This window comes from Chionomys nivalis, chromosome 1 (assembly GCF_950005125.1).
Source record: "Chionomys nivalis chromosome 1, mChiNiv1.1, whole genome shotgun sequence".
NCBI classification, from domain to species: Eukaryota; Metazoa; Chordata; class Mammalia; order Rodentia; family Cricetidae; genus Chionomys; species Chionomys nivalis.
In genome coordinates, this window is record NC_080086.1 from 168,260,722 (window position 1) to 168,287,071 (window position 26,350).

At 43.3% G+C, this 26,350-nt stretch overlaps 1 protein-coding gene across 5 annotated transcripts in view; it reads right to left on the reverse strand.

Annotated features, from left to right (window-relative positions):
- Positions 1 to 1,802: 1,802 nt before the first annotated feature.
- Cald1 (caldesmon 1) overlaps positions 1,803 to 26,350 on the reverse strand; it is a 189,754-nt gene continuing 165,206 nt past the window's right edge. For 2 of the 5 annotated variants that reach the window (XR_009056992.1, XR_009056993.1), the window contains 9 exons: positions 25,786 to 26,050; positions 22,278 to 22,418; positions 15,900 to 15,943; positions 15,723 to 15,801; positions 12,968 to 13,105; positions 11,828 to 11,923; positions 8,287 to 8,417; positions 6,817 to 6,897; positions 1,803 to 4,096 (listed from right to left, as the gene is read on the reverse strand). Coding sequence is in view for 3 of the 5 variants with exons in the window: in XM_057767112.1 (XP_057623095.1) it covers positions 4,091 to 4,099; positions 6,817 to 6,897; positions 11,828 to 11,923; positions 12,968 to 13,105; positions 15,723 to 15,801; positions 15,900 to 15,943; positions 22,278 to 22,418; positions 25,786 to 26,050 (853 nt within the window). In the remaining 2 variants the exon portion in view is untranslated. Of the gene's footprint in view, positions 4,100 to 6,816; positions 6,898 to 8,286; positions 8,418 to 11,827; positions 11,924 to 12,967; positions 13,106 to 15,722; positions 15,802 to 15,899; positions 15,944 to 22,277; positions 22,419 to 25,785; positions 26,051 to 26,350 lie in introns of all 5 variants that reach the window. The other 3 variants (XM_057767112.1, XM_057767095.1, XM_057767102.1) reach the window with 2 other exon arrangements.

The window sequence follows — 26,350 nt, forward strand, 5'->3', positions numbered from 1 at the left end:
GCGGCCAGAGCTGCAGAGGCTGCACTTTCCTTGCACTGTCTGGCCTCAAGATGATCACTCAAGGGCCAAACCTCTTAAAGTGTTCCCAAGCTCAGATCTTGAGATCTGTCCCACTCAGCAACTAACCAAGACTCAACTCCCGGCTCATCCCATAAAATTGCCTTCATTACGTTCTTTTTCCTTCAAGATTCTTGCCTCTTTTTGTGTTGGGATTAGGACATCCCCGGGGCCAAAAGGACAAAGGTCTCTTTACCTGGCCAGGTTACTGTCTACATGGTTGGTCTCACACACTTGTCTGAGGACTTTGTGAGGAGAGCAGCTTCTTCAGCCCTCCTCTCCCCATCCACACACAAAATGAGCTCTCTTCAAGGCCCCGTGAAGGTAACGATCTCTGCGACAGACTGCGGGGTGTAGTAATTAAGAGTGTCGGCTTAGGAATCTATCACGGGGGGGGGGGGGGCAAGTACTTTGTGACTTAACAGCTCACTGACCGTTGTCAAGTTTTAAAAGCTCTTTATGCTTCAATTAATCTACTTGAAACATGGAGATAATAGATTAGTAGATTACTGAGAGGCTTAAAAAGGGTGACGAGCATGTCAAGTTCTGAGCCATTACCTGTATTTCACTCATGTAACATGAGGGGCAAGGTTTAACCATTACACTTGAAAGCCACTGTGTTATGCCAGAAGAGTTACTTGATATTTTTTGTTTTAGGATATAAATTCTCAGCCTCCACCCCAAACCTATAGAATCAGAAACTGGAGTGGAAACTAGTCTGTTTCCACAAGTCTAGCAGGTGACCTGGTTATAACCTCTATTTCGAGAACCTTTGGCACAACAGGTTAGGTGTAGACTCTAAAATCCACAGTGCCTAGTTGGGTGGCCTGAAATAAGTTCTTCAACCTTCCGGTGCCACAGTTCCCTTGTAAACAGAAATAGAATGTCACCTACCCAATAGTGTTATGAGCATTAAGTGTTGGTGCTAGTAAGTGTTCTCCTTTGTCCTCACTGGCTGTGTTATGAAGCATGCATTCTCAACACAGACCTGAGTGGGTGGGGAAAAGGGGAGGGGGAGTGGAGTGGTGAGGAGGGGGAGCAAGAGCTGGCTCCTCAAAGCAAGGTCTGCAGAACAGCAGGGCCACCACAGCATCAGAATCATCTGAGAGGCAGACTGTCAGGGGCCTGTCCAGCCCTATTAAATGGCGTGCAGGTTTTACAGAATATGTTGTGTTCCTTAAAACGGCATGCCACGGCAAAACATGCGTATTAATTCTGAAGTGGAGCAAGTGGTCAGATTATCTGTGGAGCTGAGATCGGATGAGCTGACAAGCTAGAAAGCTGGGAACAAGACGATGAACAAAATCCATGCCTCTTCCTGAGTACCCCAGATGCCAAGCCTGTGCCGCCCCCCACACCTAGTCTTTACTTTTATTTAGAAGGAGAATTTTTAAAATGTGCCATCAGTTGTCTACCTCAGGGCACTTTTGAACATTTGGTTAGAAAATTCCCTGTAGTAAGAAACACTTTAATTCTGAACTGTGCCAAGCATGCTAACAATTACTTGTGATCTCAGCCCTTGAGAGGCGGAGGCAGAAGCGTCAGGAGCTCAGGGTCCTTCTTGGTTTCATAATGAGTGCCAGGTCAGCCCGGGCCAAGTGAAATCCCGTCTCAGAAGGCTTCTTTCGTGTACAGAGTGAAACCAACACTCAAGGTGAGGTGCCAGCGCCTCGCCCCCTCTTTATTATTACAACCACATTTCTCACAGGCAGCAGAGCACAGAACGATGCATGAGGCAGGGGCATTTGGAAGAATTCCATTTATTGTGGATGCATTTTCACAATATATTTTTATTGCAGCGATCAATCATCAGTGAAAAATACCAAGTGTTTATAATGTTTTTAACAATGGCAGATTCACAGAACACGCTAGTCAACGTGCAGTTTTCCTCTCTTAAAGGTAACAGAGAGCTGCAACCGAACAAGTAAATGAGGAATTTGCTTTCTCAAAGATTCAATCCAAACAGAACAAAATTCTACCCTAAAACTCATGTCATCCAAATATTGGAATAAAACTTAGGATCAAGACATTCTTTTCACAACTTGGAACTTTCTTAAAAGCAACAAAACCCAAAAAGCCTAGATAATAGCTGTCAGGAGAAGACCTTTGTCAGCACTCTAACACGGCCATGTTTCCTCATCTCGGCCTGAACTTGAATTTTGATCCATTTTACTCCAATGATGGAAGTCATTTCAACGGTGCACCGTGTGCATTCTAGTTCATATTATCGTAGACTTGTGTCTACTCTGTCATGGGCAGATGACGTGTGTAGTCTTAGTGGCTTTCCTTCCTTTGGCCCAAGTTTGCTAAAAGCTAGGGAATCCAACTAACTCTCACTAATTCATGAGAAAAATAGACTTTTCAGGCAGTGGTTACCCCTCAAGCCAACCCTTTCCCCTTGAAGGGAACTATGTGGATTAGTTATTTTGGAGGCTCTCCCAGTGCGGAAGGAATGGAGACTAAGATAATTTTGGTTAAGTCAGCTGAGGTATGAGTTTGTACAATGACACTATATGCATAGAATGTTCTATATAAGAACATTTTGTAAGACGCAGGCGTACTTTTCATTATCTATGGGGAAGAATGAAGACATAAGCTAATACAGGATCTGATGTCTGAATGGTGGAGTTCCTAGAGACCCCGAGGGGGAAATTAAAACTATTAAAATTTACATATAGTTTTGAAATTTTTAGATATTATCAACTTAGGACAGTACCAACTGACTAATAAAAGACAGACAATCTTAATTTTAAAAGTCTGAGTACATAAAGATAGAACTGCCATGTCTTTGCTCACTTTAGCCTTCTGCTTCTACACGAGGCAAGTTGGTCTTTGTTAGGCATCTACACGAGTTCTAATTTGTGCAATACTGTAACCAAAATGCTTGGCTTTACATGGTAGAGAAAGAAGACACCTTAGATATCATGTAGGTCAACTTTTTTGGGAATTTTACTGTTACAAATAAGTAGGCGTTGAGCTTGGTCCAGAGGGTAGACTTATTAATTCACACTGGACTTCAAGACTGCCCTCAATTATAAACTAAGTACTATGTCTTATAAGAAATTCCAAATAATTTTGGAAATAATTTTGACACTTCTAATCCTTTTTTTCCAATACTTTTTCTTATAAGTCATTGGGCATTGAAAACATAACAATACCTAACTTCCATGTTTCTACTGGCAAATATGAAATATTAATATAATATTGTGATTTTAATCTTCAAAAGCTGTGATATTGGTTAGTTACAAGGACATACTACTAAATATAATAGTCTAGCACATGAAAGAGCAGTCTACCATTTGTGTGTCTGTATACATGTATGCACATACATTACATAGTTGTGTTATCTAAATGTGGTTCAGGCTACTATTGCTACCAAAGAAATCCACAAAGCAATCAACCTGAAAAAAAAATCAGTACCAGTCAGCTAAAATACTCATCCAATTTAGGTATATGAATCAGCACATAAAAAAAGCAATATCTCAACAGTACATCTGTTTTTTTAAAAAAAAAAGACAATCATTATTGCCCTGTATCAGATCTGAAATGGGTTCCTTTCAGATAGTTTCGATTGCCTACTTAGATAATTTCTTCGATGCTTTAATCTAAAGTGCAGAAACATGATGTCTGTATTGAAACAAAACCTATGGTTCATTCCCCTCCCTCCCCCCTGATACCGCATGCATTCCTCAGATAATCTTAATCTTGAATTCCATTTGTTGACCTCCAATGTGGTTGACGTCACTGCTCAGATGACAGCAGACAGTAGCGAGTCTATTTCACAGCACGGGTTTCTTTGGCAACAGGCTCTACTGCAAAGGCAGTACTGTGGCCACGAACATCTCTAGTTGTGATTATTAAATATAGTGAGCATATACATGGGTTTACTGGGATATTGGAAATTTTTTTTTTTAAAAAAAGGAAAATGAACCCAATTTAGTAAATCGACATAAATATAAACAGAGCAGTTAGCCCCTACAGCCGAGCTGACCCAACAAGACGTCTCACAGTTGGGTTCTTTCTCCGATTGTTTTCAAACCTGCTGAGAGAAAAGAACTTGAAATCAGCAGCCCACAGTGTTTCAGTAGGGCAGATCTTGAACTAAAGACTCACGGTATGATAGGAGTAAATATAAACAACACGAAGGGGAAGGGTACCACTGGCGTCTGGTCACGTGTGACCTTTCGCTCCATCTTTGTACTGATTCTCCCTTTTTCTTTCTCCTGGATGTTCCTTTCCTATCTTGACCCTTCATCTCTGCTCACGGCACTCAAAGCCAAGATGGCTTTTAAGCTCTACAATACGGACTGGGAATTTCTCGTGTTTTACACGATTGGTTAGCTCAGTCAAGGCCACATCAACACGCCAATGTGATTGCTTTTCTTCTATATACCCCTTGTCACCTTTTTTCTTATCCCCGAGACTTATCACACCCTTAGTCTATTCTTATCCATTCTTCTCCCCTTCATCCAGCTGTTAAAAGTCCCTTCTGAGGTAGTAACATATTAATGTGTGATAGATCGTATTTTCAAAGTACAGTGTACTTCCATTTCAAGAGAATGGCCATATAGTGAGTAGGGAGTCTGATGTTTTGAACAGGGACCCCTCACCTGCTGCCTCATTATCCCGAGTAGGTCTGGTGGTCTTATTATAGCCTCTGTAAGAGGTCAGTGATGAAGACTATGGAGGAAGGCCTGGTGTGTGCTTTGCCTCACCGTGCACACTCAGGGGTCTCCTCTTAGTCCCACCATTCCAGGGTGATTCTGCTGTACTTCCCATAGCCTGAATATGACCACAGGGACCCTGATACCTGTGACAGTGGACAGTCAACATCCCCTACTCAGAAAGGATGCTGTCATACCACCTGGACCACTACCGTGGAAGATATATTCATGCTCCCAGGATTTCAGATTCTTAGGCCCACAAGTTCATTCTTTGTGTTTAAAACAAATATTCACCCTCCCCCTTTCCCCTGCCAATAGAAAATTAAGAACGTTACATTTTCTGTTGTGTGTACATTAAAAAAAAAAAACAAAAAAAAAAAACAAGGGTAATGGTTAAAAATGTTCAGAAGCCAGGCATGGTAGTATATTAAGCTTTAATCCAGTACTTGGGAGGCAGGCATATCTCTGTGAGTTTGAGGCCAGCCTGGTCTACAAAATGAGTTCCGGGACAGCCAGGACTGTTACACAGAGAAATCCTGTCTCCAAAAACAAAAACAAAAAAACCCCAAACAACAACAACAACAACAACAACAACAGAATGTAGGCTCAGAACAGACTGCTTGAGTATCAGTGTAGGTATTTTTTGAACATTAATATTTTTGTTGTATGTTTATGTTTTGACTGCATGTATAGCTACGTCCCATATTCATGCCTAGTGCCCTTGGAGGCCAGAAGAGGGTGTTGATCCCCTGGTGCTGTCCTGGTGCTGTCGTTATAGAGGGTTGTAAACTGCTGTGTGGGTGCTGGGAATCAAACCTAGGATATCTGCAGGAACAGCAAATGCTCTTAACCACCGAACCGTCTTTGTAGCCCCTGGGTGCACATTTGGCCGCTTGTCAGATATGTTCCTTTACAAAAGTTACTTAATTCCTCAGTACCTCATTTTCTTCAGCTATAAAATGGTAACAATCCTCCCACTTAACACTCATAGTAACTGGAGGAACACACGAGGCAATGATGATACCTAGCAAACAGTAGCTGCTGGGTGCTTTTTAAAAGCATATTTAGCAATCATTTGGATAATGGGATTATTTAGAAGTCACTGTAAGTAGAGAGGCCAGGCTCGTGGATTTCATTGGCTCAGAAGAGCAGTTTATAACTGATGGAGAAGGTGGAGTGGCACACTCAGGCAGCTGCACCAGGTTGAAGAGAGTGCAAAACCCAGGAACGGGGCAAGTCCCTCCCTCTCTAGAGCAGATCTCAGTGATCCTCTAGCTGCCTCCAGAGCTGTCATTAGCCCAGAGTTGGCTTCAGAAGTCTCTCCTAGGGCTCTGCATTACTAGGAAGCAGACTATTCTCACCTTGCTACTAATCTGAGTTCTCTTTCTGAATGTTCTCCTATTGAGGGACCGGCTGGGTCTGTTTCTTGAAATGGGGAAAGACCACAATTAGGAGTGGATTATCTCCTTATACAACCAGCAGTACTGGTTATTCTCTGAGTGTATTTTAAACACTACCCAGAGCGTGTTTCTGGAAAATACGCACACACTACTTTTCCTAGAGGACCAATCATCCTTAGCCATTAGTTTTCACTGGATAGCATATTTTGTCTATTTAAAAATTAAAATTTTTGCTATAGCCACCTTAAGTCTGAGGCTGGGGGCAATGTCTCCTAGGAGAGTTCTAGAAATAGAGCCAATGGAGGAGGCACACAATTTCTCCCAAGAGATTTGTTTCCCCTGAAATAACTGTGTAGCCAATCACGGGGCCTGCAAAGAAAGACCATGCTTATCCCTTATGGCTCTGACGGTTCCCTGTTCCACAACTATGACAACTATTTAGAAACTGTCTTACTGAGAACCATCCCATGACTGAGACATTTATGTTGCAAGCCTGACAAGCCGGCAGTGCCAATGGCTTTGTAAATTGTCCTTTCTCTGGGCTACGACACACATGATTTTTAGAAACTGATGGTCATCCAAGCCTAGATTTGTGAGTTACCAATATTTCTCATTTGACCCCAGGACATCGTATTCAGTGATTCATGGGGAAAAAATAATCAATTTCTGAAACATGATTCCCCTTAGGATATTACCTTAGTGGGAGAAGTGACCTTATCCACAGATTGCTTTTCCCAGAGGTTCCGCTTGCCAGATACATCTCCTGGCCTCAAGTCCTAATGAAAAGAAAGCAGAAAAAAAAATGACAGGTGACCATTCATGATTTCTGGCTAAGCCTAAGGCCAGCCACCATATCAACTGTCCAAAATAGAAGAACCACTAGCCGTTACCTGCCTTGTGAACAGACCTTGGCCTGTTTCCTGGGAATAGGCTGGAAATCCATACATGGCCTCCACTAACAACTCTCTGGCTACAGACATCCATGTTGCTTACCCAAGAGGCAGGCTGGAAGTTCAGAGTGCTTCTCAGGCCCACCCTGCCTTCGGGAGTACACTTAGAAGCATTTGACCTCTGGTCGTGTCTGCATGGAGCTAAGTTCTCAGAGCCTCCATGGCACTGTGGTCACAGTCTTTGCTGGCCACCATCTCCCCAGCTCATCCCCTGTAGTGTTTTATTTGTCTCCCAACAACCCCCTTTTGTAGGATCACTGTCCTAGGATCTTGCAACCCAAGGGAGATACTGAAATCATTCCATGTTTCTTGATGGCCAAGTGTGTAATTTGGAAGTGGCTTAGTAGAACCTAGCCCCACAAAAATAATCACGTGTCACCAACGGCAACCCTAAGAAAAGTGGGCAATTGGTGCTGTATGATAAGAACATGTGTGACGCCTGGGAAGGAAACAGTAAAGTATGACCCATCCTAGTCATACAGTCTTGGATTCTTGTTTACTACCTCATAATTCATTTCATTTGGATAAGGACCCAAATTGCTGTTTTCATTTACTTTTCTTCCAGCATTTGCTTAGATTAGTACTTGGCACAGGTGGTTTGGAGAAAATGAATGAATTTCACTGAAAATAGCACTACTGCTTACTTTGGCAACGCCTTTTCTCGTTAGGGAAGGCAGAGCCTTAGCAGCTGTGGTTTTCCACAGATGCCAGTTCTGGTGGACATATTTCTGACACAGAATACCAGCATCTCAATACTGAACATGTATGGTTAAATAATGCCATGTGGAGATTTGTCATACGCTTAGCGAGGTTACGGGCCTGTGGAATGAATTCCTGATATTCTATTAGAAAGCGATACCCACTTAACTTGGAAACATTAAGCGACAAATCATATTTAAAAAGAAAAAAAAATTCCACTACATTTACCAGTGTGGGTAAAAGTTGCCAAATTGTCTGGAAGACTTAAAAACATTGGCAGCTATAGTAAGGAACAGGCTGGCAGAAGCTCTGAAAAGTGGCTGCTATCACTTATTTCTTTGATTCATAGATGACAAATATTTTTCTATCCCATGAGTGTTCCATTTCCCTGAAATCATGTTGATGAATCTTTCCAGATCACTTAAAGAGTTTAAACTAAGGGTGTTTCAAGAAAATAGCAGCATCCACATTGTAAGTCAGTATTTTCAAGTCAAAAGGAAATATAAATGGAATTACCTGACCATACTATATGTGAGAGAAAGACCCAGGCTGGGAGAAGAGGGAGAAATGAAGGCAGGAAAGGCAGGTTTCCAGTCAACGAGAGACGAAAGAATGAAGAAGAGAAGCCAGCTGAGAAAGACATCGTTCTTTTTTAAACAAAAAGAGAGACAAGTTAGCACTTTAATTGCTATATGACATGCAGTTTAGACACAAAGACTAGACAAATCAGCTAAAACATTCAAACTTGAATTCCAATCACAAAGTTATGCTGGAAGTTTATAAATTCTACTCGTAAGTAGCTTGACTGTCCCAGAAAGATACACAAAGCAGGACAATGTTTACTTTTAAATATGCTAATTTCTGGGGGATAATGATGACAATTTTGAGTACTTGTAATTCTTAGCATCCCTGAGAATAAGGCCATAACTACGAAGTCTTGGGTGGTTTTTCTTCTGAGTTTCAGAACGCAACATGCTAGTATTAGTCCTGAGGCTTACTCTTCTGCTTATGGGGTTTCACCATGGGTAAAGACTGTTTGGTTGAAATAACTCTTGACTTTGTTCTCATGGTCACAGATCACAGCTGCAAACAACAAACCTAGGGTTTCTCCTCCAATTACCCCCAGTGAGAATAAAGGAAATGGGTTGAGAATAAGTTGTATCTGGCCCAGAACCAGAAGGGACTATAGGAGTTCTCCTACTGGGTGCTGCTTCTAGATAATCCTCTGACATCCTGGACTCAGGACCAGCCTAACCAGAGCCCCAAATTTGCATATCTTGAAGGGCCAAACTTGAAACACACATGTCTGAAGTGGATGGTGTAAAAAAAGAAAGGACCGGAGCCAATATATTAAAGAATGTATATTTTCATACTTCAAAAAGTGCTCGGATTATAACTTGAAAAAATTAAAAAAAAACCCATAATGGTCAGAATTTAGCTTCAGGTCAACACTGTGACACCTCATGGATAGGACCCCAAATCCCTGTTTGATATCTTCGTATCCTGCCTTCCTTGGAGGTTTTGTATGACAGTCTACACTTCTGTAGGACTCCAGGGGCTTTTTCCACACTGAAATTTTACCTCGTTTCTGCTGCCACCACAGAGTCTGTGCTTTACTTTTCCTACCTTACTGGGTTTCAAGACATTATCTTCTTCCAGCAGACAGTCACATGACTAGCTGTAATTTGACATGGTGGGTACTAGGGCTAAAATACAGGAGGAAAAACTACCAGAGGAATGTGTCCAAAGCTTTACAAAGCTTAATGAGTAGAACCAACCTACTATTTTATTTTTGACATCAAATATATATTTCTTACTTACTTATTTGAGGCCACACAAATCTGTCAAACCCAATGGGAAGAAGGTGATCACTAAAATATACTGTCATATTCTTTACTTCTTTGCTTTCCTAGGTAAGTTTAAAAGTCATTTACTAAATAGGAGGTAAAGCAGCCTGTGGTTTTATAGGTTTCCTGTATTACTTTTCTGTCCTGTCACTTTTTAGGAGGCCATGAATAACCGCAGGCACTGTTACCGCTATCTTTAGTGTGAGATCCTTAGTACAATCCCACCTATGGTGGTAATAACTCCATTTACATTTACTCTTTTAACCCTTCCACCAGTAGGGTATTGGATGGGAAGCAAGTCAGGTCAGGGGCTGATAAAAGACTCAAGAGGCAGCCCTGGACCAAGCCCATGAGGACCACTTGGTACAGGATGAACTAGACCACACATACTGGAGACGTGGGAGGAAAGGAATGGCCGTTTGCTCTAGAGAGGTGATGCCATACTCAAAGAGAAGCCATTTATCTTTGTGTCTTTCCTTCTTTTCTCGGGAGACTCCCTGAAGTGGGGTATGTGGCCATGAACTCCTCAAATTTATACATTGTAGAACGGCTTTTAGTTTCATTTGGCTTTCAGAGGGATCCGTAATTCAGAAATCAAAGTAGTAGTAACCATGGGCCTAGAACCATACCATTGACAGACCATAATTTATTTCTATTTAAAAATAATTCATATTTCTTGTGTCGAGATGACCAGTTGTGACACTTGAGGCCCCAAAGATACATCTGGGTGTGGTGTCTTGCCTCCCTCCCCCTTTTCTTTATTGACTCCATCTCCTTTATCTACTTGTCAGGGAAGCATATTTTTTCAATGGGTAATGTCTTCACAACTGTAAACTGAGTTCATATTGGCATATACCTTCTGTGAAGTCTTGTGCAAAGACCTTGGGCAGAATATTAACTAAAAAGTTCAAGGTGTTGCTCCCAAGAAGGGAACACAAACATTTATAATTTGGGAAGTGCTAGGATATAGCTGCAGGAGCTTAACACTTTAAAGGCATGGGATCTGGGATGTTTTTCTTCTTAAAGAATGAAGGTTATGTTCGATGCCAGCTTAGTCTACATAGTGAGTTCCAGGACAGTCAAGGCTATGTTATTGCAAAAACCCACAAAAAAATAAAAGATAAATAAATTAAATAACAATGAATGTGGGTTATGGCAGTTCCTTTTCTGCTCCTTTGATACCAACAAAACTGCAAAGTCTGCTTAGCAGAGAAGGCGGAATAAAAAATGTGAATGGTTTATTCTAAGAACAACTGTAAGGCAATTAGATAGTCAGTGAGTTAAAGGAATGTTTGTATAACGAGCTTACACTTAGTAAATAAGAAAAGTTTTAGTAGTCTAAAATAATATTCATAGCCAGTTTTTGTGGTTTTGTAGGGGAAGTATTCCAGTTTTCTAGTTTCAGGGTTTTTTTTTTATGGTTTTCCTTTTCAGGTGTTGCTAACACATTATTAAATTTATATTAATTATATATATATAATAGCAAGTATTTGAATAGCTACTAAATAACTATTTTGTGTTAAGCTATAGAAATTAGGTAAAATTAAAAAACATGGCTTGAAAACGGTCAAAATACACAATCTTTTGGGAATAAGTTTTGGAATGCTTGTAATAAATAAGTAGCCTGAGAACATGGCATTTTGCTTTCAAATTCCTGTGTGTGGTTTATAGAATAGTAGCCAAATAAACAGATAAGTAAATAAAGGAAAACAGAGAGAAATGCAGAGGGTCTTAGTTGAATGGCCCCAGCATCATGTGCCATGACTAAGCCCCCTCCCCCACTCCGGCAGAGGTCCTGCTTTACCCTGAATCGTGGTGCAGCTGCTCAGGCCACTCTGTGTCTGCACACCCAGCAGCGTGCCCCCCAGCGGCGTGCCCCCCAGCAGTGTGCCGCCCAGCAGCGTGCCACTCAGCAGCGTGCCCCCCAGCGGCGTGCCCCCCAGCGGCCTGCCACCCATCAGTGTGCCGCCCAGCGGTGTGCCACCCAGCGGCGTGCCCCCCACCAGTGTGCCACTCAGCAGTGTGCCACTCAGCAGCGTGCCGCCCACCAGCGTGCCATCCAGCAGCGTGCCACCCACCAGCGTGCCGCCCATCAGCGGCAGCAGAAGACAGGAAAAACCATCCCTCCTAGGCAGGTGAGCCAACTGCCCTTTTATTCTTATGGGTAAGTTGTAAGATCTGAGAAACTCAGACCTCCCCAAGCTACTTACAGAAGGCTTTGGAGCAGGTGACTTGTTGCCGTCTGGTGATTTAGTTAGCCATTCATTGATGCGGCTGGAAACTCCCACCTTCAGGCCAGCGGTTTCCTGCAAAAAGCCAGTCACCCCAAATACTAAAGAAAAAAAGGTACCTTTACCCAGGAAATCTTACACACTTCAAGGTATCCTTAAATCTGCACTTGTTGATCTTGAGTACCAGCCTGACTGAAGGATTAGCTAGAGAAGATGCAGGCGACACTTGCTGCCCCTTCCCCAGAGGAGGCAGCATCTTCTGGAGGTGGCCAGATGTGAAGAGGGGCTGCTTTTCCTGTGTGCTTCACACCTTGCTTGGGGGCTGCATCTGTCTTGTTGTTTCAGTAGCCAGCCTTCCTTCGCTGACATAAGAACCCAGTTTTTTCACCCTTCCAATGTGGACTAAAGCCCAGTAGCTCTCCCGGTATCCTCCAGGCTTTCATCACTAAATCAGGACTGCTGAAGCACCCAGTACTGTGGGCTAAGCAGCCCCCTTCAGTGGGTTTTCAGCCTCTCCAGTGTCTGACCCAGCTTCCACCATATAAGCCAATTTAATACATTCTCCTTTATAATAACGCATATTTATTGTATTGATTCTGTCCCTTTAAAAAGTATATCAGGGACTGGAGAGATGGCTCAGTGGTTAAGAGCACAGGCTACTTTTCCAGAGGACCTGGGCTCGATTCCCAGCACCCACACAGTGCCTCCCAACCATTTGTAACTCCAGTTCCAGAGGGTTCTATGATTTCTTCTGACCTCTGCAGACACTTGGCATACACATAGTGTATAGCTATACATACAGGCAAAACAGCCATACACATATAATAAAAATAAATCTTTAAAAATAGAAATATCAGTTTTTATTCCATGTCCCCTCATCCCATCCTAACCCTAGTGACTGATAAGTAAACGCAAGCGTTTCATTTAGTGGTCCATGACCACCGCTGAGTGCAGAGGCTAGCTCATGAATACATTCGCTATGAGCTTGTTTTATTTTGCCTTTTTTTTTTTTTTTGGCAAATCAAAGTGCAGGTTGTACATTCTTCATTAGGTTGTACCTAATGCAAATGGGGAGAATCCACTTTTCAAAACTCCAGATGATGAGATGCATGCTCATACCTTATTTGGTGTTCCCGAGGCAGAGGGGGAAGAGAACACATTCCCTTTCTCCCACATGCTCTTGATGTTGCGGACCCCTTCAGCAGGGACAGGGAGATCCGAGGCTGCAGGCTTAGGAGGTTTGGAAGCCTTTGTTCCCTGAAATGTGCAAATACGCTTTAAGACAGTGTTGAGAAGTTTGTCCTCATAAAATCAGAGCGAGCTGGTCTTACTCAGCACCATGAACTAAAAATACCATGGTGTGCACTTCTATCGAAAGGGATTCGTGGTTTCTGTTGTACAGCTCCATTCCGATGTTGTGATTCTTCACATAAACCATCAGAGCTGGAGCAAAGAATCTTCCAGAAAAGAAACGTGCTTTTTAGGACTCTATCATTCAGGTGACAGAGGACTCCATTTCCTCAGCAGATTATTTTCTGGTGTTTTCGTTTTTAATGTACATGTGTGTTTGCATGTTTGTGTGTATGTATGAATGTATGTGGAAGTCAGGTGTGTGTGTATGTGTAGGAGACCAAAGCTCAATCTCAGGTGTTATTCCTTAGGGGCTTTTTTTTTTTTTGAGGGGAATGGTGGTTCATGGATTCAGCTAGGATGCCTGACCAGTGACCCCCAAGAACCTACTTGTCTCTAACTCCTCAGCACTGGATTATAATGTGTGCAGCCGCACCTGGCGGTTTTTATGTGGCTCCTAGGGCTCAACCGTAGGCTCTTTTTGCTTGTGCAGTTGCTGAGTAAACTACTTCCCAAGCTTCTCCAGTAGATAGGCATTTGTTCTGCTTTGTTTTTAAACGTGTATTTGTGTGTGTATGCATATGTGTTTGAGTGTGTGCGTGTGTGTGTGTGTGTGTGTGTGTGTGTGTGAGAGAGAGAGAGAGAGAGAGAGAGAGAGAGAGAGAGAGAGAGAGAGAGAGAGAGAGAGAGAAGAGAGAAAGTACACATGGAAACCAGGGGTTGATGCCCAGTGTTTCCCTTGATTGCCCTTCATTTTCTACACTGAGGCAGACTCTCTCACTGATCCTGCAGTTCACTGGTTCTGCTAGTCTAGCTAGGCAGCTTGCTCCAGGGATTCCTTGTCTCTGCCTCTCAAATGCAGGCTGCTGTGCCTTTAGCTTTTATATGGGTGCTGGGGGTCTGAACTCCAGTCCTCAGATTACAAGGAAGTCCTATGTGATTACAGGACCTACTGAACATCTCCCAGCAGATAGGCTTTTAGCATCTACTTACTATGCATGCTAATTTTGTTAGAGTTTGTCAAAGCAAGCCAGTTTGTTCCATAAACCACAGTAAGCTTATATTTTGATAGGATAAATGTCTGTAACTTATTAGTACTTATTTTGCATTGTAGTAAACACTATGAAAAAAATGGGTTGCAATTTAGCCCTAGAAGAGAACACATAACAGGGAAATGATATTTAGTTTGAGAATATCAATCAGGCTAAGGATTCTCTAAGGATGTAACATTTACAACCAGATTTTACCAGAGACTCAGAATTAGGAAAAGGAATAGGAGGAGGCCTTCATTCTATGCAGAAAAACAGCATATGTAGATGCCCCAAAGTGGGGAAGTTCTTCAAGACTGAAAGGCTGAGGCAGGACAGCACAGAGAATATACTGGAAGGAACAAAGAATACAAGTAAGAAGGGCACGTCTTTGAGAAACTTTGAGAAACAAAGACAAGCCCAGATGGCTTCCTATCAGTCCTAATTTGTGGCTGGTGGTTTAGTAGGGATGAATAACATCTTCAGTGTCATACAAAAATGTGCCTGTGCCCGGTCTGAGGCCACAGTCTTGGCTTCATTTGTCAGTGCAAGGACCAATCTAACCAGAGAAATTAACTGTGCACAGTTTGTCATGTTTTAGTGGACACCAATCTTGTGAATAAAATGGATGTTAATACTTCATTAAATATTTAATAGATCATAAAACCCCCTCTCAATCATGTCATTTGTGAACTACGTTCTAGGCATCTCTAATCTGAGTACAAAGGAGAGGAGAAAAAGAGAATGAACCCAAACAAGTTACTTCACTGAAAATGCTCTGATACAGAAGGTTAAAGCCATTGCTCAAGTCTACATAAAGAACATAAAAGCATCACATCTTGATCAGTGATGCTAATCTTTTAGTGCTTCGGATGAGAAAGACACATTACTTCCAAACAAAATCAAATTCCCAAGTCAACTGAACAGTAAAAAAAAGTTGGTAAAAACATAAAACTATGATCCTTTTACTACTAACCAACCAGTAAGATGGATGATGATGAACACAAGTTGGTTCTCATCTTGATGTTATTTCATGCTACCATATTTATTAGTAGGAGGTTTCTGCAAACAAAATTCAAGATGTACTTGTGACTACCTATGATGCATATAGCCATCAATCTGTTCCTTAGCGACTAGAGAGAAGGCTTAGTGATTTAGACACTCGCTGCTCTGGCAGAGGACCCAGATTCAGTTCCCAGCATCCACACGGTGGCTCACAACTGTAACTTCAGTTCCAAGGGCGCACTTACGTACATTCAGGCAAAACATTCATACACAAAGAAAATTCAGACTACAAGTGTTAAAAACAACCTACTCAAAAGTCTAATACATCTTTCTTACTGTATTTCTTCATAGCTAGTTATGGAGATTGTTATTAATATTGTAATATTATCAGGGTGCCAGACTCATTCATTACCCTAAATGTTTCTGCAACTACATATGTAATCCCAGCCTATTTCTCTTTTGTAGGATTGTGACCAGGGAAGAGCGCTCACCTCGATTGCGTTGGTATACTGCTCCAGCCTGCTGTCAATCTTGGAGACTACTGCTGCTTGATGCGTCGATTTGACACCACTGCCAAGTAAACACAGACATGAAAACATGAGTCAAAAGACACCTCTCCGTGTGTGTCACAGCTGATGAGTCTCAACTGAACAGTCAATTATAGTTACCTTTTCTGCACTGACTTATTCAAAAACTCTGCTCGTTCCTCTATCTGGAAATAGAAAAAGAAGAGAAGAAGCCGTGTGAATATGCAGAAGGAAAATCATGTGCAAAGCCCTAACACTGGGATGCTCTGAAGCCTGACAGACTGAGACGTGACTAAATAGAATCTGCACCGATGTGCCTTTGAAATACCTTGTGAGCACTTCTGGAAGGCAACACAGACCCAGAGTGGCACCAAGTCTCTCCTTTGGTCCTACTTGGTGGCCTGTAGCTTACCCACAGTGCCCTTTAGCCACACCACTCCCATTCCTGAACCTGGTAAATGAGAAACACCACAGAGCATGTGAAGGTGCCCCAGTGATGTGCACAGCAGCCCAGATGTGGAGAAAAGTAGGAATAATGTATTTGACACTGGGGAAGTGAAAGGAGGACTGGAAGAGGATAAAGAATGCAGAGAGAGAGGGGCTAGGGGGAGATACTGAGTTTTGGAAACAAGAAACCACCATACACTTGGGCAGCTGACGAGAGGGAGCCTGAAATGGCCCGATCCTATAGCTATACTAACGAATATCTTGTATATCACCATAGAACCTTAATCTGGCAATGGATGGAGATAGAGACAGAGACCCACATTGGAGCAATGGACTGAGCTCCCAAGGTCCAAATGAGGAACAGAAGGAGGGAGAACATGAGCAAGGAAGTCAAGACCACAAGGGGTCACCCACCCACTGAGACGGTGGGGCTGATCTATTAGGAGATCACCAGGGCCAGCTGGACTGGGACTGAAAATGCATGGGATAAAACCAGACTCTCTGAATATGGTGGACAATGAGGGCTGCTGAGAAGCCAAGGACAATGGCACTGGGTTTTGATCCTACTGCATGTACTGACTTTGTGGGAGCCTAGCCGGTTTGGATGCTCACCTTCCTAGACCTGGATGGAGGGGGGAGGACCTTGGACTGCCCACAGGGCAGGGAACCCTGGTTGCTCTTTGGACTGGAGAGGGAGGGGGGAGAGGAGTGGGGTATGGGGAGTGAGGGGAGGGGGAGGGAAAAGGGAGGCGGAAATTTTTAATTAAAAAAATTTAATAATAAAAAAAGAAGGAACTTTAAAAAAAGAAACCACCATACATAACACAGATCAATGCCAAATTAATTATTCATATACTTAAATCTCTTTCACCTGTAATGGCTTTTGGAATTGGTCCTTTGGAAGCTAATTGTGTCAGGAGGGTGGAGTTCTCAGGAATGGCATTAGTGTGCTGATGAAAAAGACAAGAGAGTTCGTCTATTGCCTTGTTCTCTGTCACAGGAGGAGACAGCAAGAACGTGCCCATTTGTGGAGGAGGGGGAGAACCTTTTCCAGAATCAGCAGGGCTGGCATACTGGTGACCTTGCACTTCCCAGGCTCCAAAATTGTGGAAAACAGATGTCTACTCGGATTAGCTGCTTGGGTCCTACTGTGTAGTGTAGGCTGTCCTGGAATTCTTGATCATCTTGCCTCAGTACACTAAGTGCTGGGTTGACAGGCATGCACCATCACACCTGGCAATGATAACTGCCCAGTCTACAGTAATCTGTTTTATTCACCCAAATTGATTGAGAGAAGGCAGCATTTAAGTCAATGACCTAGGTCAGGTCACTACAGTAGATTAGGAGAGCATAGAAACAAAACATTTAAATGTCAGTGGTAGGTGCCAAATTAAAGATGGGAACACAATGACACATCTATAAGACAAATTGGGGGGTGGGGAGAGAAGCCTTTTCAGAAATTTTGATATTTAAACTGAGTTTTGTAGTTTATAGTTTCCCCAGGGAACTTATGAAAGTGAGGGGAGGCATACATGAACTAGAGGGGAATGTTTTTTGTTTGTTTGTTTGTTTGTTTTAACAAGTCAAATACCTAGAGACATGGGATGTGGAGGGCAGTGGGGAGCACACTGTGCAGTACCAAGGAGAACTGAGACTTGTGTTGTGTGTGTGTGGTTCTGTCAGCATCTTACTGACTCAGGTTGTCCTGCTCACCTCGGCTGTCACACTCCCATTCCTCCTATGTAGTTAATTCAGCTAGACCTCCTTTTCTAATCTAGTTAGGACTCACCCTCCACTTACTGACTTCTGCTGGGAAATGCCTTAACCGTCTGCTCTAAATTACCAGTTTGTGTGGAGTTCACGAATTAAACACCGCATAGCATTTAAGGAATTTAAGGAGGGAAGCTGACTGCCCCTGATGACAGGAGGCAACACTACAGTCTCAACAGACTCAGGGAAGAGATAATACTGCTGGTTTCAGATGTTAGTTTGTGTATTTTCTTTACTTCACATTCCACAGCTCCATCAACAAACTACAACAAACAACATCAAAGACTTTTAGAGTTTACTGTACGTAAAAGTTATTCTCTGCTTATATTATCATTCATTGTTACTATAATCAAGCAATGAGAACACATAGAGTTGTCCCGACAGTAGAGATCATAAGTAATACACAAAAAATACTATTTTGAGGTCAAGATTCAAATGTTCCCCTCCCATGGGCACTACACAATAGCATCTGTGAGTCAGAAGGATTATAACAGAAGCTACAGCCTCCCTAGCTACTGGAATTTCATTATAGGATAAACTGCATTTAGGAAAATCTCAGGAAATTCTCTAAGAAACATGCCATCAAGACAAGGGGCACACGGTTTGTTCCTAAATGCTCGTCTCTATTATGCGTAAATTATTAGTGCTCTGGCCCTTTCTATGCATTGACTAAATGACTATCGACTTGTGTAGTTCTGTAAGAGAGAAGACAGAAGGGGGCTTCCTAGGAAGGCCCGAAGAAAATAGAAGGATGGACTTGAGAAACGAGGAAGCCGAGGGGCTGGGTAGAAAGATGATTAAAGATTGCTGGGGGAAGGAAGCCCCAGGTTCTCCAGAACTCAGGGTAGATAGGATCTAGTCTCAGGGACGACTGCTCTCATGTTATCAGGACTGTTCAAGGAAGGCTCAGCTTGGGAGAGATTTTAAGGAAGGAAGGGAGAACATTGTTTTCTTTGATTATTTGTTGATCCAGGAACAAAAGGGACAGGCTGCACTCTGGCAGAGATAGCCAGAGTAGAGGGAAGTTTTCTTCTTATTGGTTGGTTGATGGCTGTTGTTGTTCCTTTTGCTTTTGTCTTTCTGCTCCTTTTTCTATACCGGTGATTTTCAAGCCATGGTCTGCACTGTTCACCATGATGGTCCCAAACAACCAAATGAAAACTTTTTTTTTTTATGGTTTTGCATTTGTTTGAGAGATGGTTTTATTCTGTACCTCTGGTTGCCCTAGAACTCACAAGGTAGGTAGTCCAGGCTGGCTGGCCTTGAACTGATGATCCCTTGCGTTAGTCTTCGAGTGCTGGAATAACAGTGTTACCACAACCAGCCTGAAGTACTCTTTATTTGTGAGATTTAGTTTTTTAAAAATTTTTTATATGTATGAGTGCTTTGCATGTATGTATGTCTGCATTCATTGCCCATGGAGACAGAAGATGTACTAGGTCCTCTGGAGCTGGAGTTACATATGGTTGCTAGCTGCTGAGTGGGTGCTGGGACCTAAACCCAGGTCCTCTGCAAGAGTAACAAGTGTTCTTAACTCCTGGCCATCTCTCCAGGCCCCACTTTTAACAAAAATTTACATCATTAAGGGTTGAAAAAAAACATTTCATGACATAATTATATGAAATTCAAATTTCAGTGTTCAGAGATGGAGCTGGCCTACTGTAGGCCTTATTATGCTGTGCTCTGAGGGCTCACTGGCTGGGATGTTACTCCCTTTGTGAGTCCTGAATCATTTCCTGTGAGGCCGTCAGCTATATTCCCATAAAGGGGCAGCAAACTTACTTTGCACTTTTCTTTCTCACAGTATGTAGCACAAATTAGCTATGTTATAAATATAGATATTTAAAAATAAATTCCCACTCGCTTATATTGGTGTGCTGGCTAGTTTTATGTCAGCTTGACACAAGCTATAGTCATCTGGGAGGAAGGATCCTCAGCTGAGAAAATACGTCCATAAGATCGGGCTGTAGGCAGGCCTGTAGGACATTTTCCTAACTAGTGGTCGATGAGGGAAGGGTCAGTCCACTGTGGGTGGTGCTGTCCCTGGGCTGGTGGTCCTGGGTTCTATAAGAAAGCAGGCTGAACAAACCATGAGGAGCAAGCTGGTAAGCAGCATCCCTCCATGGCCTCTGCATCAGGTTCCTGCCCCGTGTGAGTTTCTGTCCTGACTATAATCAGTGATGAACAATGAAGTATAAGCCAAATGGATTTTTTTTTAAAAGAGTAAGTCTTGGATTTTCCCACAGCAGACCCTGAGATGAATGGTCAAGTACAAAAGTCATGGATTTCCTGCAACAAGGATACATTTTGAGAAACACGTTGTCTGTTGGATGATTTTGCTGTGTGAGCATCATGCTTTGATCCTACTTTAGAAACTAAGACACCTATCATGTCATTATTATGTACCAGTATTGTGCATCTGGTCAATGATTGACCAAATTGTTATTACCCAGTTCACAATGGTACTTTGGGAAATCTTATAACGGTAACCAAGCAGGGTGTGGTGGTACACGCCTTTAATCCCAGCACTTAGGAGACAGAGGCAGATGGGTTTCTGTGAATTTGAGACCAGCCTGGTCTACAGAGCTAGTTCTAGGACAGTCAGGACTACATCGTGAGACGCGGTCTACAAACCAACCAACCAACCTGTGACTAGCATTCACACCATCATAAAGACTAAGTGAGATTATTTGAATGTTGAGGGCTCCTGAAACAGCTCATTTGGTAAAGCGTGTTTCCCAGAAGCACAAGGACCTCAGTTCAAACCCCAGGTTCCAATGTAAAAAGCCAGCTGGGGTTGCATGTGCTTGTAATTACAGCTCTGAGGACCTGGAGACAGGTAGTTCCAGGCTAAGAGGAGAACCTGACTCAAAAAAATAAAGGCGGATGGCTTCCGAGAAACAACATTTGAAGTTGACCACTGGTTTTTACACGCATGCACGTCTATGCATACACATCCACACATGCATGTGTTCTCCCCACAAGCACATAAAAAAAATTCTGACAAATAGGTAACAACTGTAAAGTGGAGGTAACTGGCTTTTGGTCACTTTCACATGGGAGCCTAGTTGAGATTTGATACTGGCGTTGCTCATTATTGATGGTTCTAGTCTAGTTAGGCTAATGGTAGATGAAGACAGGCTAGGGATGTTGAAGGTTCTCTGAGCCACCACTTACTCACTCAGGATTCCTCTGCAAATATTTATCAGATACCTTCCATACATAAGGTACCATGCTGAGTGCTCAAAGCAAAAGAGAGACTTGGTAATAAATGACCAATTGAGTCTGCTACCCTCCCCCATTTCAACCAGCCCACAGTCTCCCTGAACAGTCCTTGTTTTACTACATTTTCCTCTGGACAAGAACTTCTTGACTTCTTAACTTCAGAGTCAGGAGCTATGCTCCATGGAGGCATGGAGTTAGTAAGACCTAACTCTCCTGGAAAAGGACCTTATCTAAGTTGCATCTCATCTCCTACAGGAATAGCTTTGCAGTTTGCACCTGGACTAATTCCAGTTGTTTTGCTTTTAGTAATTCCAAAATTAACATAAGAAGTAGCTGAAAGAGTCAGTGTTCAAATGTTTGTAGCCCTCTAAAATTCATATGGTGCTGTCTAATACCCAATGTGCTATATAAAAGGTGGGGCCTTTGGGTGGACTCCTCATGAATGGGATTGATGAGTTTTTTAAAGAGGCCCAAGGGAGCTTGCTTGCCCCTTCTTTTCCCTTCCACTATATGAGAATAGCAAGAAAGTGTCATCTACGAAGAGCCAGACACTGAATTTTCTAGTGCCTTGATCTTGGACTTTTCAGCCTCCAGAACTGTGGGCAATAAATTTCTGCTATTTATAAGTAACGAAGTGGGGAAGAGGTGTTAATTCAGTCTACGCAACAGAGCAGCCATAGTTGCGGACATGACCTAGGTCCCGCTACCCCGAAACAGAATGCTAATGAACGTCCTCCTCAGTTTACCTTTTGATATAAAAGCTGTTTGGATAATAAATGTGAGTGAGCTTCAGGATTTGAATGAACTCTGAGGCTCCCTCCTGATATTGCTATGTGAACTGTGTCTCAATTATTCCCATGCCTCTGCATTGGTCAGAGAGATAATTTATGTCAAGGTTAGATCTCGATAACCAAGTCAAAGATGATTGATTTTGTGGCCTAAACATATTAACACAACACAGCAAAGATTTAAATGAAGCAGAGAAATTCTTGGATGACGAAAAAAACGAAGGGGCTCCAATCCCATTTCTATGATACCGGAAGAGAAGTTTTATAAGAAGTTCTGGGAGAAGCATACCTTGAGAGATGAGCCTTTGGGAGTGAAACACTTGAATGGCTTCTTGTCCTCGGACGAGCCATCTTCTGGCATCTTCTGGCGTTTCTCAGCAGCTTCTGCCCGTCTCTTTTCAATCTCTTCCTTTAGCCTCCTCTTCTCTTCCTGAGAGAAAATAGCAAGCATGTCACAATTGCTTCAAGTACCTCAGTTTCATCATTTATAAAACAGAGCCACAACGATCACCGAGTATCCTGACAACTAATTTAGAAAAGATGTGTCTGAAATGTTTAGACTGCCATCCTACTCACAAGACTTCCTAAAAGGTGATCTGTTACCATCACCACCTTGTAAGCCACTTAGCAACAACCTTCCTCTTCTGAATATGGAAGCGAATATAAAGGCTCCCTCTACCTGCCTCCAGGAAGGGTTGTCAAGGTGGAATCCTTTGTGCAGAAAGTGCTACAGATCTACAGCACCAGGCTTGACAAATTGTGTGAGTTCGATAGGTTGAGATGATTTTGTGGCAGTCCCTGACTCAACTGAAGACATTATTTTAGGTGGTGTGACAACCCGAGAGGATGCTGATATTGCTCCTCAGTGGGAGGGCTACAGGCGATCTCATTAACCCTCTGTGCTTTTGCCCTGATCTAGAGAGCACCCTGTCTTCCATCAGGCTAAAGCTCTGGGTTCTGGTCAAGTTGTCTCTATTCTTTAAGATTGATTTTCTGAAAGACTGTTTCAAACTGTGACATCAGCTGGGTGAAGTAGAATAGCCCTACAGGGTTATACTTGGAAGGTAGGAGCAGGAGGTGCAGGAGTTCAAGGTCAGCCTCAGCCACATAGCAAGTTCAAGGTCAATGTGTAACACATGAGAGCCTTTCTTAAAATAAAGAAGAAAGAAAGAAAGAAAGAAAGAAAGAAAGAAAGAGAGAAAGAAAAGGGGGGAAGAGAGAAACACAGAGAGAGACAGACAGACAGACAGGAGACAACAAAACAAACAGAATGGATGAAGTAGCTCTATAGGAAAAATACATGCTATATAAATATGAGGACTGAATTCAATCCTCAAAATTACCCATATACGGTAGCTCACATTTGTAACCCTATACCAGGAAGGCAGAAACAGGTGGACCCCTGGGGTCCCTATTTAGTTAGAAACTCTGTCTCCAAACAACAACAACAACAAAAAGAAAAGAAATAGTAGCTGATGCCTGAGAAACAGTATTCAAATTTGACCTCTGGCTTACACAAACACATATATACATGTTCACACAGATACACATGAACACTTACAGACACACATACGCACACACATATCAGAATAAAACATCCCTGATAGCATATCATTAGCTGTTCCAAAGGGCCAGAGGATGTAGTAAGAGGGTTCCGTGCTTGGTGGAAGGATGGACTCCCAAACCCCTCTAGATACAACCCAGTGCTTCCGTCCTTGTAAGCAATGCCATATGGCAGTTCCTCCTTTGAGTGCCTGCGATGTGTCAGCCACTGCGAATACAGCCACCTACTTAGTCATCAGAAAAATCCTGCAAAGTAGACACTATTTCACAGACGAGGAAAATAAGACAGGGTCGCTCAGGGTTGCCCCCAGGTCCGTCAGATTACAAACTTCTACCCTTGCAATCACTTTCCAGTTAGAGGTCATGGCCCGATTGGAAGCTGGAGTTGGAGGAGACACTGGAATAGTTCTTCCAAACTTCCCACCCAATTTAGGAAACTGTATGACATCCACGTCAGAAAAATCAGTGAAAATCTTTTCCCGTGTTTTGAAGGGCTAGGAGCTTGGGACCTGTAAAGTTCTAGGCTCAGGAGTTGGAAAAGCGGGGTGCCTACGCTTATTTCATCACTTATCCATCACCCATCTTCAACCAAGTCACTCTTACTATTCGATTCCTGTTTCTTTCCCCATAAAGTAAGAAAGCGCCCCGGGATGGAAGAAAAGAATGCACTCTGTAAACTATAGTCATCTAAGTTGTAGCTGACTTAGCTGGTTTTTCATGTGCTGAGGTCAAGTTTCCCTCCTTGTAACCCGATCTGCTCTATGTGAAGAATGAAACAAATGCAAACAAATGCATTGCTAACAGTGGCAGGGGTCCGTGGAAACCCTGTGTTGGCTGCATTGCTAACAATGACAGGGTTTGGTGCCACAGAAGCCCTGGGTTGGCTTCATTGCTGACAGTGGCAGGGATCCGTGGAAGCCCAGGGTTGGCTTCATTGCTGACAGTGGCAGGGGTCCGTGGAAGCCCAGGGTTGGATGTATTGCTAACAGTAGCAGGGCTCTGGTGCCGCGGAAGCCCTGGGTTGGGTATATTGCTAAGCTAACAGTGGCAGGGCTCCGGTGCCACAGAAGCCCAGGTTTGGCTACATTGCTGACAGTGGCAGGGCTCCGGTGCCATGGAAGCCCTGGGTTGGGTGTATTGCTAACAGTAGCAGGGCTCCGGTGCCACGGAAGCCCTGGGTTGACTGCATTGCTGACAGTAGCAGGGCTCCGGTGCCACGGAAGCCCAGGGTTGGCTGCTGGTATAAAGTAGTGGACAAAGCAGATATCGTCCTAGCCTCTGTACATTCTAATCTTTTTGGAGAAATTCGAGGGTCAGGGAGACGGCTCAGCAAATACCAGGCTGTGGCAGAAGCCTGGAGACCTGAGTCCGACCCTTGGTACTCATGTAAAACGTGCAAGGAGAAAAATCAACTCCACAAAGCTGTCCTCTGACTACCACACACAATGCACCCCCACGCATGCATATCATACACACCAGTGATAATAGTAATATCTCTGCAAAGACTCCCCAAATATTAGATATCGTGTAACAACTGTGTTTTTCTTTTCTTTCTCTTTTTATTTTGTTTGCAAGGAGAATTTCTCGATGGATGTAACCCGGGACTGGACCGAAACTTACTGTAGAGTCTAGACTGGCCCTGAACGCAGGAAACTACTGCCTCAGCCTTCCAGCAGGAAGATGGCAGGCATGAACCCACCACACCCATTCTGCTTCCCAGCTTGGAGCTTGGTTCTGTGGTAGGTGGCAGACCTCTCGTCTCTCAGAGTCCCTATTATTCTTTACTGAGAGGCTATATAAGACAATAGGCTCAGTTTCTTCATCTAGAAAATGGGGACACAAGTACCCAGGGTTCAGAGACATGCAAGTTTACCATCATAATAAATGATTGTTATTATTATTGTGAGACAGAGTCTCTCCTATAACCTAGGCTAGCTTCGAACTTGATAAGTAGTGATGGAGGACTTCTGACTCTCCTCCACCTCTGAGTGCTAGGATTACAGGGGTGTATGTACTGCTATGGATAGAATCGAGGGCTTTGTGCACGCCTAGCAAGCGCTCTACTGACTGAGCTACCAGGTTTGTGATCGACAAACTATATATTCAAGAGCGCACTCTCAGAAGAGCAGCAGGGAACTACAAGAGACTGTTCCTCTGGGCTACAAGGTCATGGGCCACCCACGTAACGGTTTAGGGATCTCCGGGTTTCCCTGGCTGGGCCAGGCAGCCCTTACCTCTTCTCTAGCTTTTCGTTCAGCCTCCTCCTGTTTCCTTTTCTGCTCCTCTTCCTCCAGGACCTTCCTCCTCTCTTCCCTCTTTTTCTTCAGCTCTTCCAGCTCCAAGGCTGCCTCCTGTTGCTTTTGTTTGAGTTTTTCAAACTCTTCACTCTCAGTCTCCCCGCGGCGCCGGCGCAGCTCCTCCAGCCTCTTGCCGGCTTCCACTTGTGGGGCACCTTCGGCTTCCTTGTCCCCACTGGCCCGGCCTCCGGGGCGGCTGGGGCTGAGGGAGGAGGAAAGGAAAGGCAATTACCTGGTTCTGTCTTGCAGCCCACGTGGGAAGGAGGATAGTGTCTGACTGTGGGCATTGTGGACCCAGGTACCTGATCCTCACATCAGCCCTGGGGTTGGTTGTGGGGATCTACATGAAAAATAAGGACTTCACGAGGGCCTCTACTACTACGGCAAAATAAAAATGGTGCACCGGATGTGGGAAAAACATCCGATTCCCGGGCAACCCTGAAAATAATAATATTTTGTATATGATCCAGATAGAATTGAAAGCAAGGTCTTGAGATGGTGG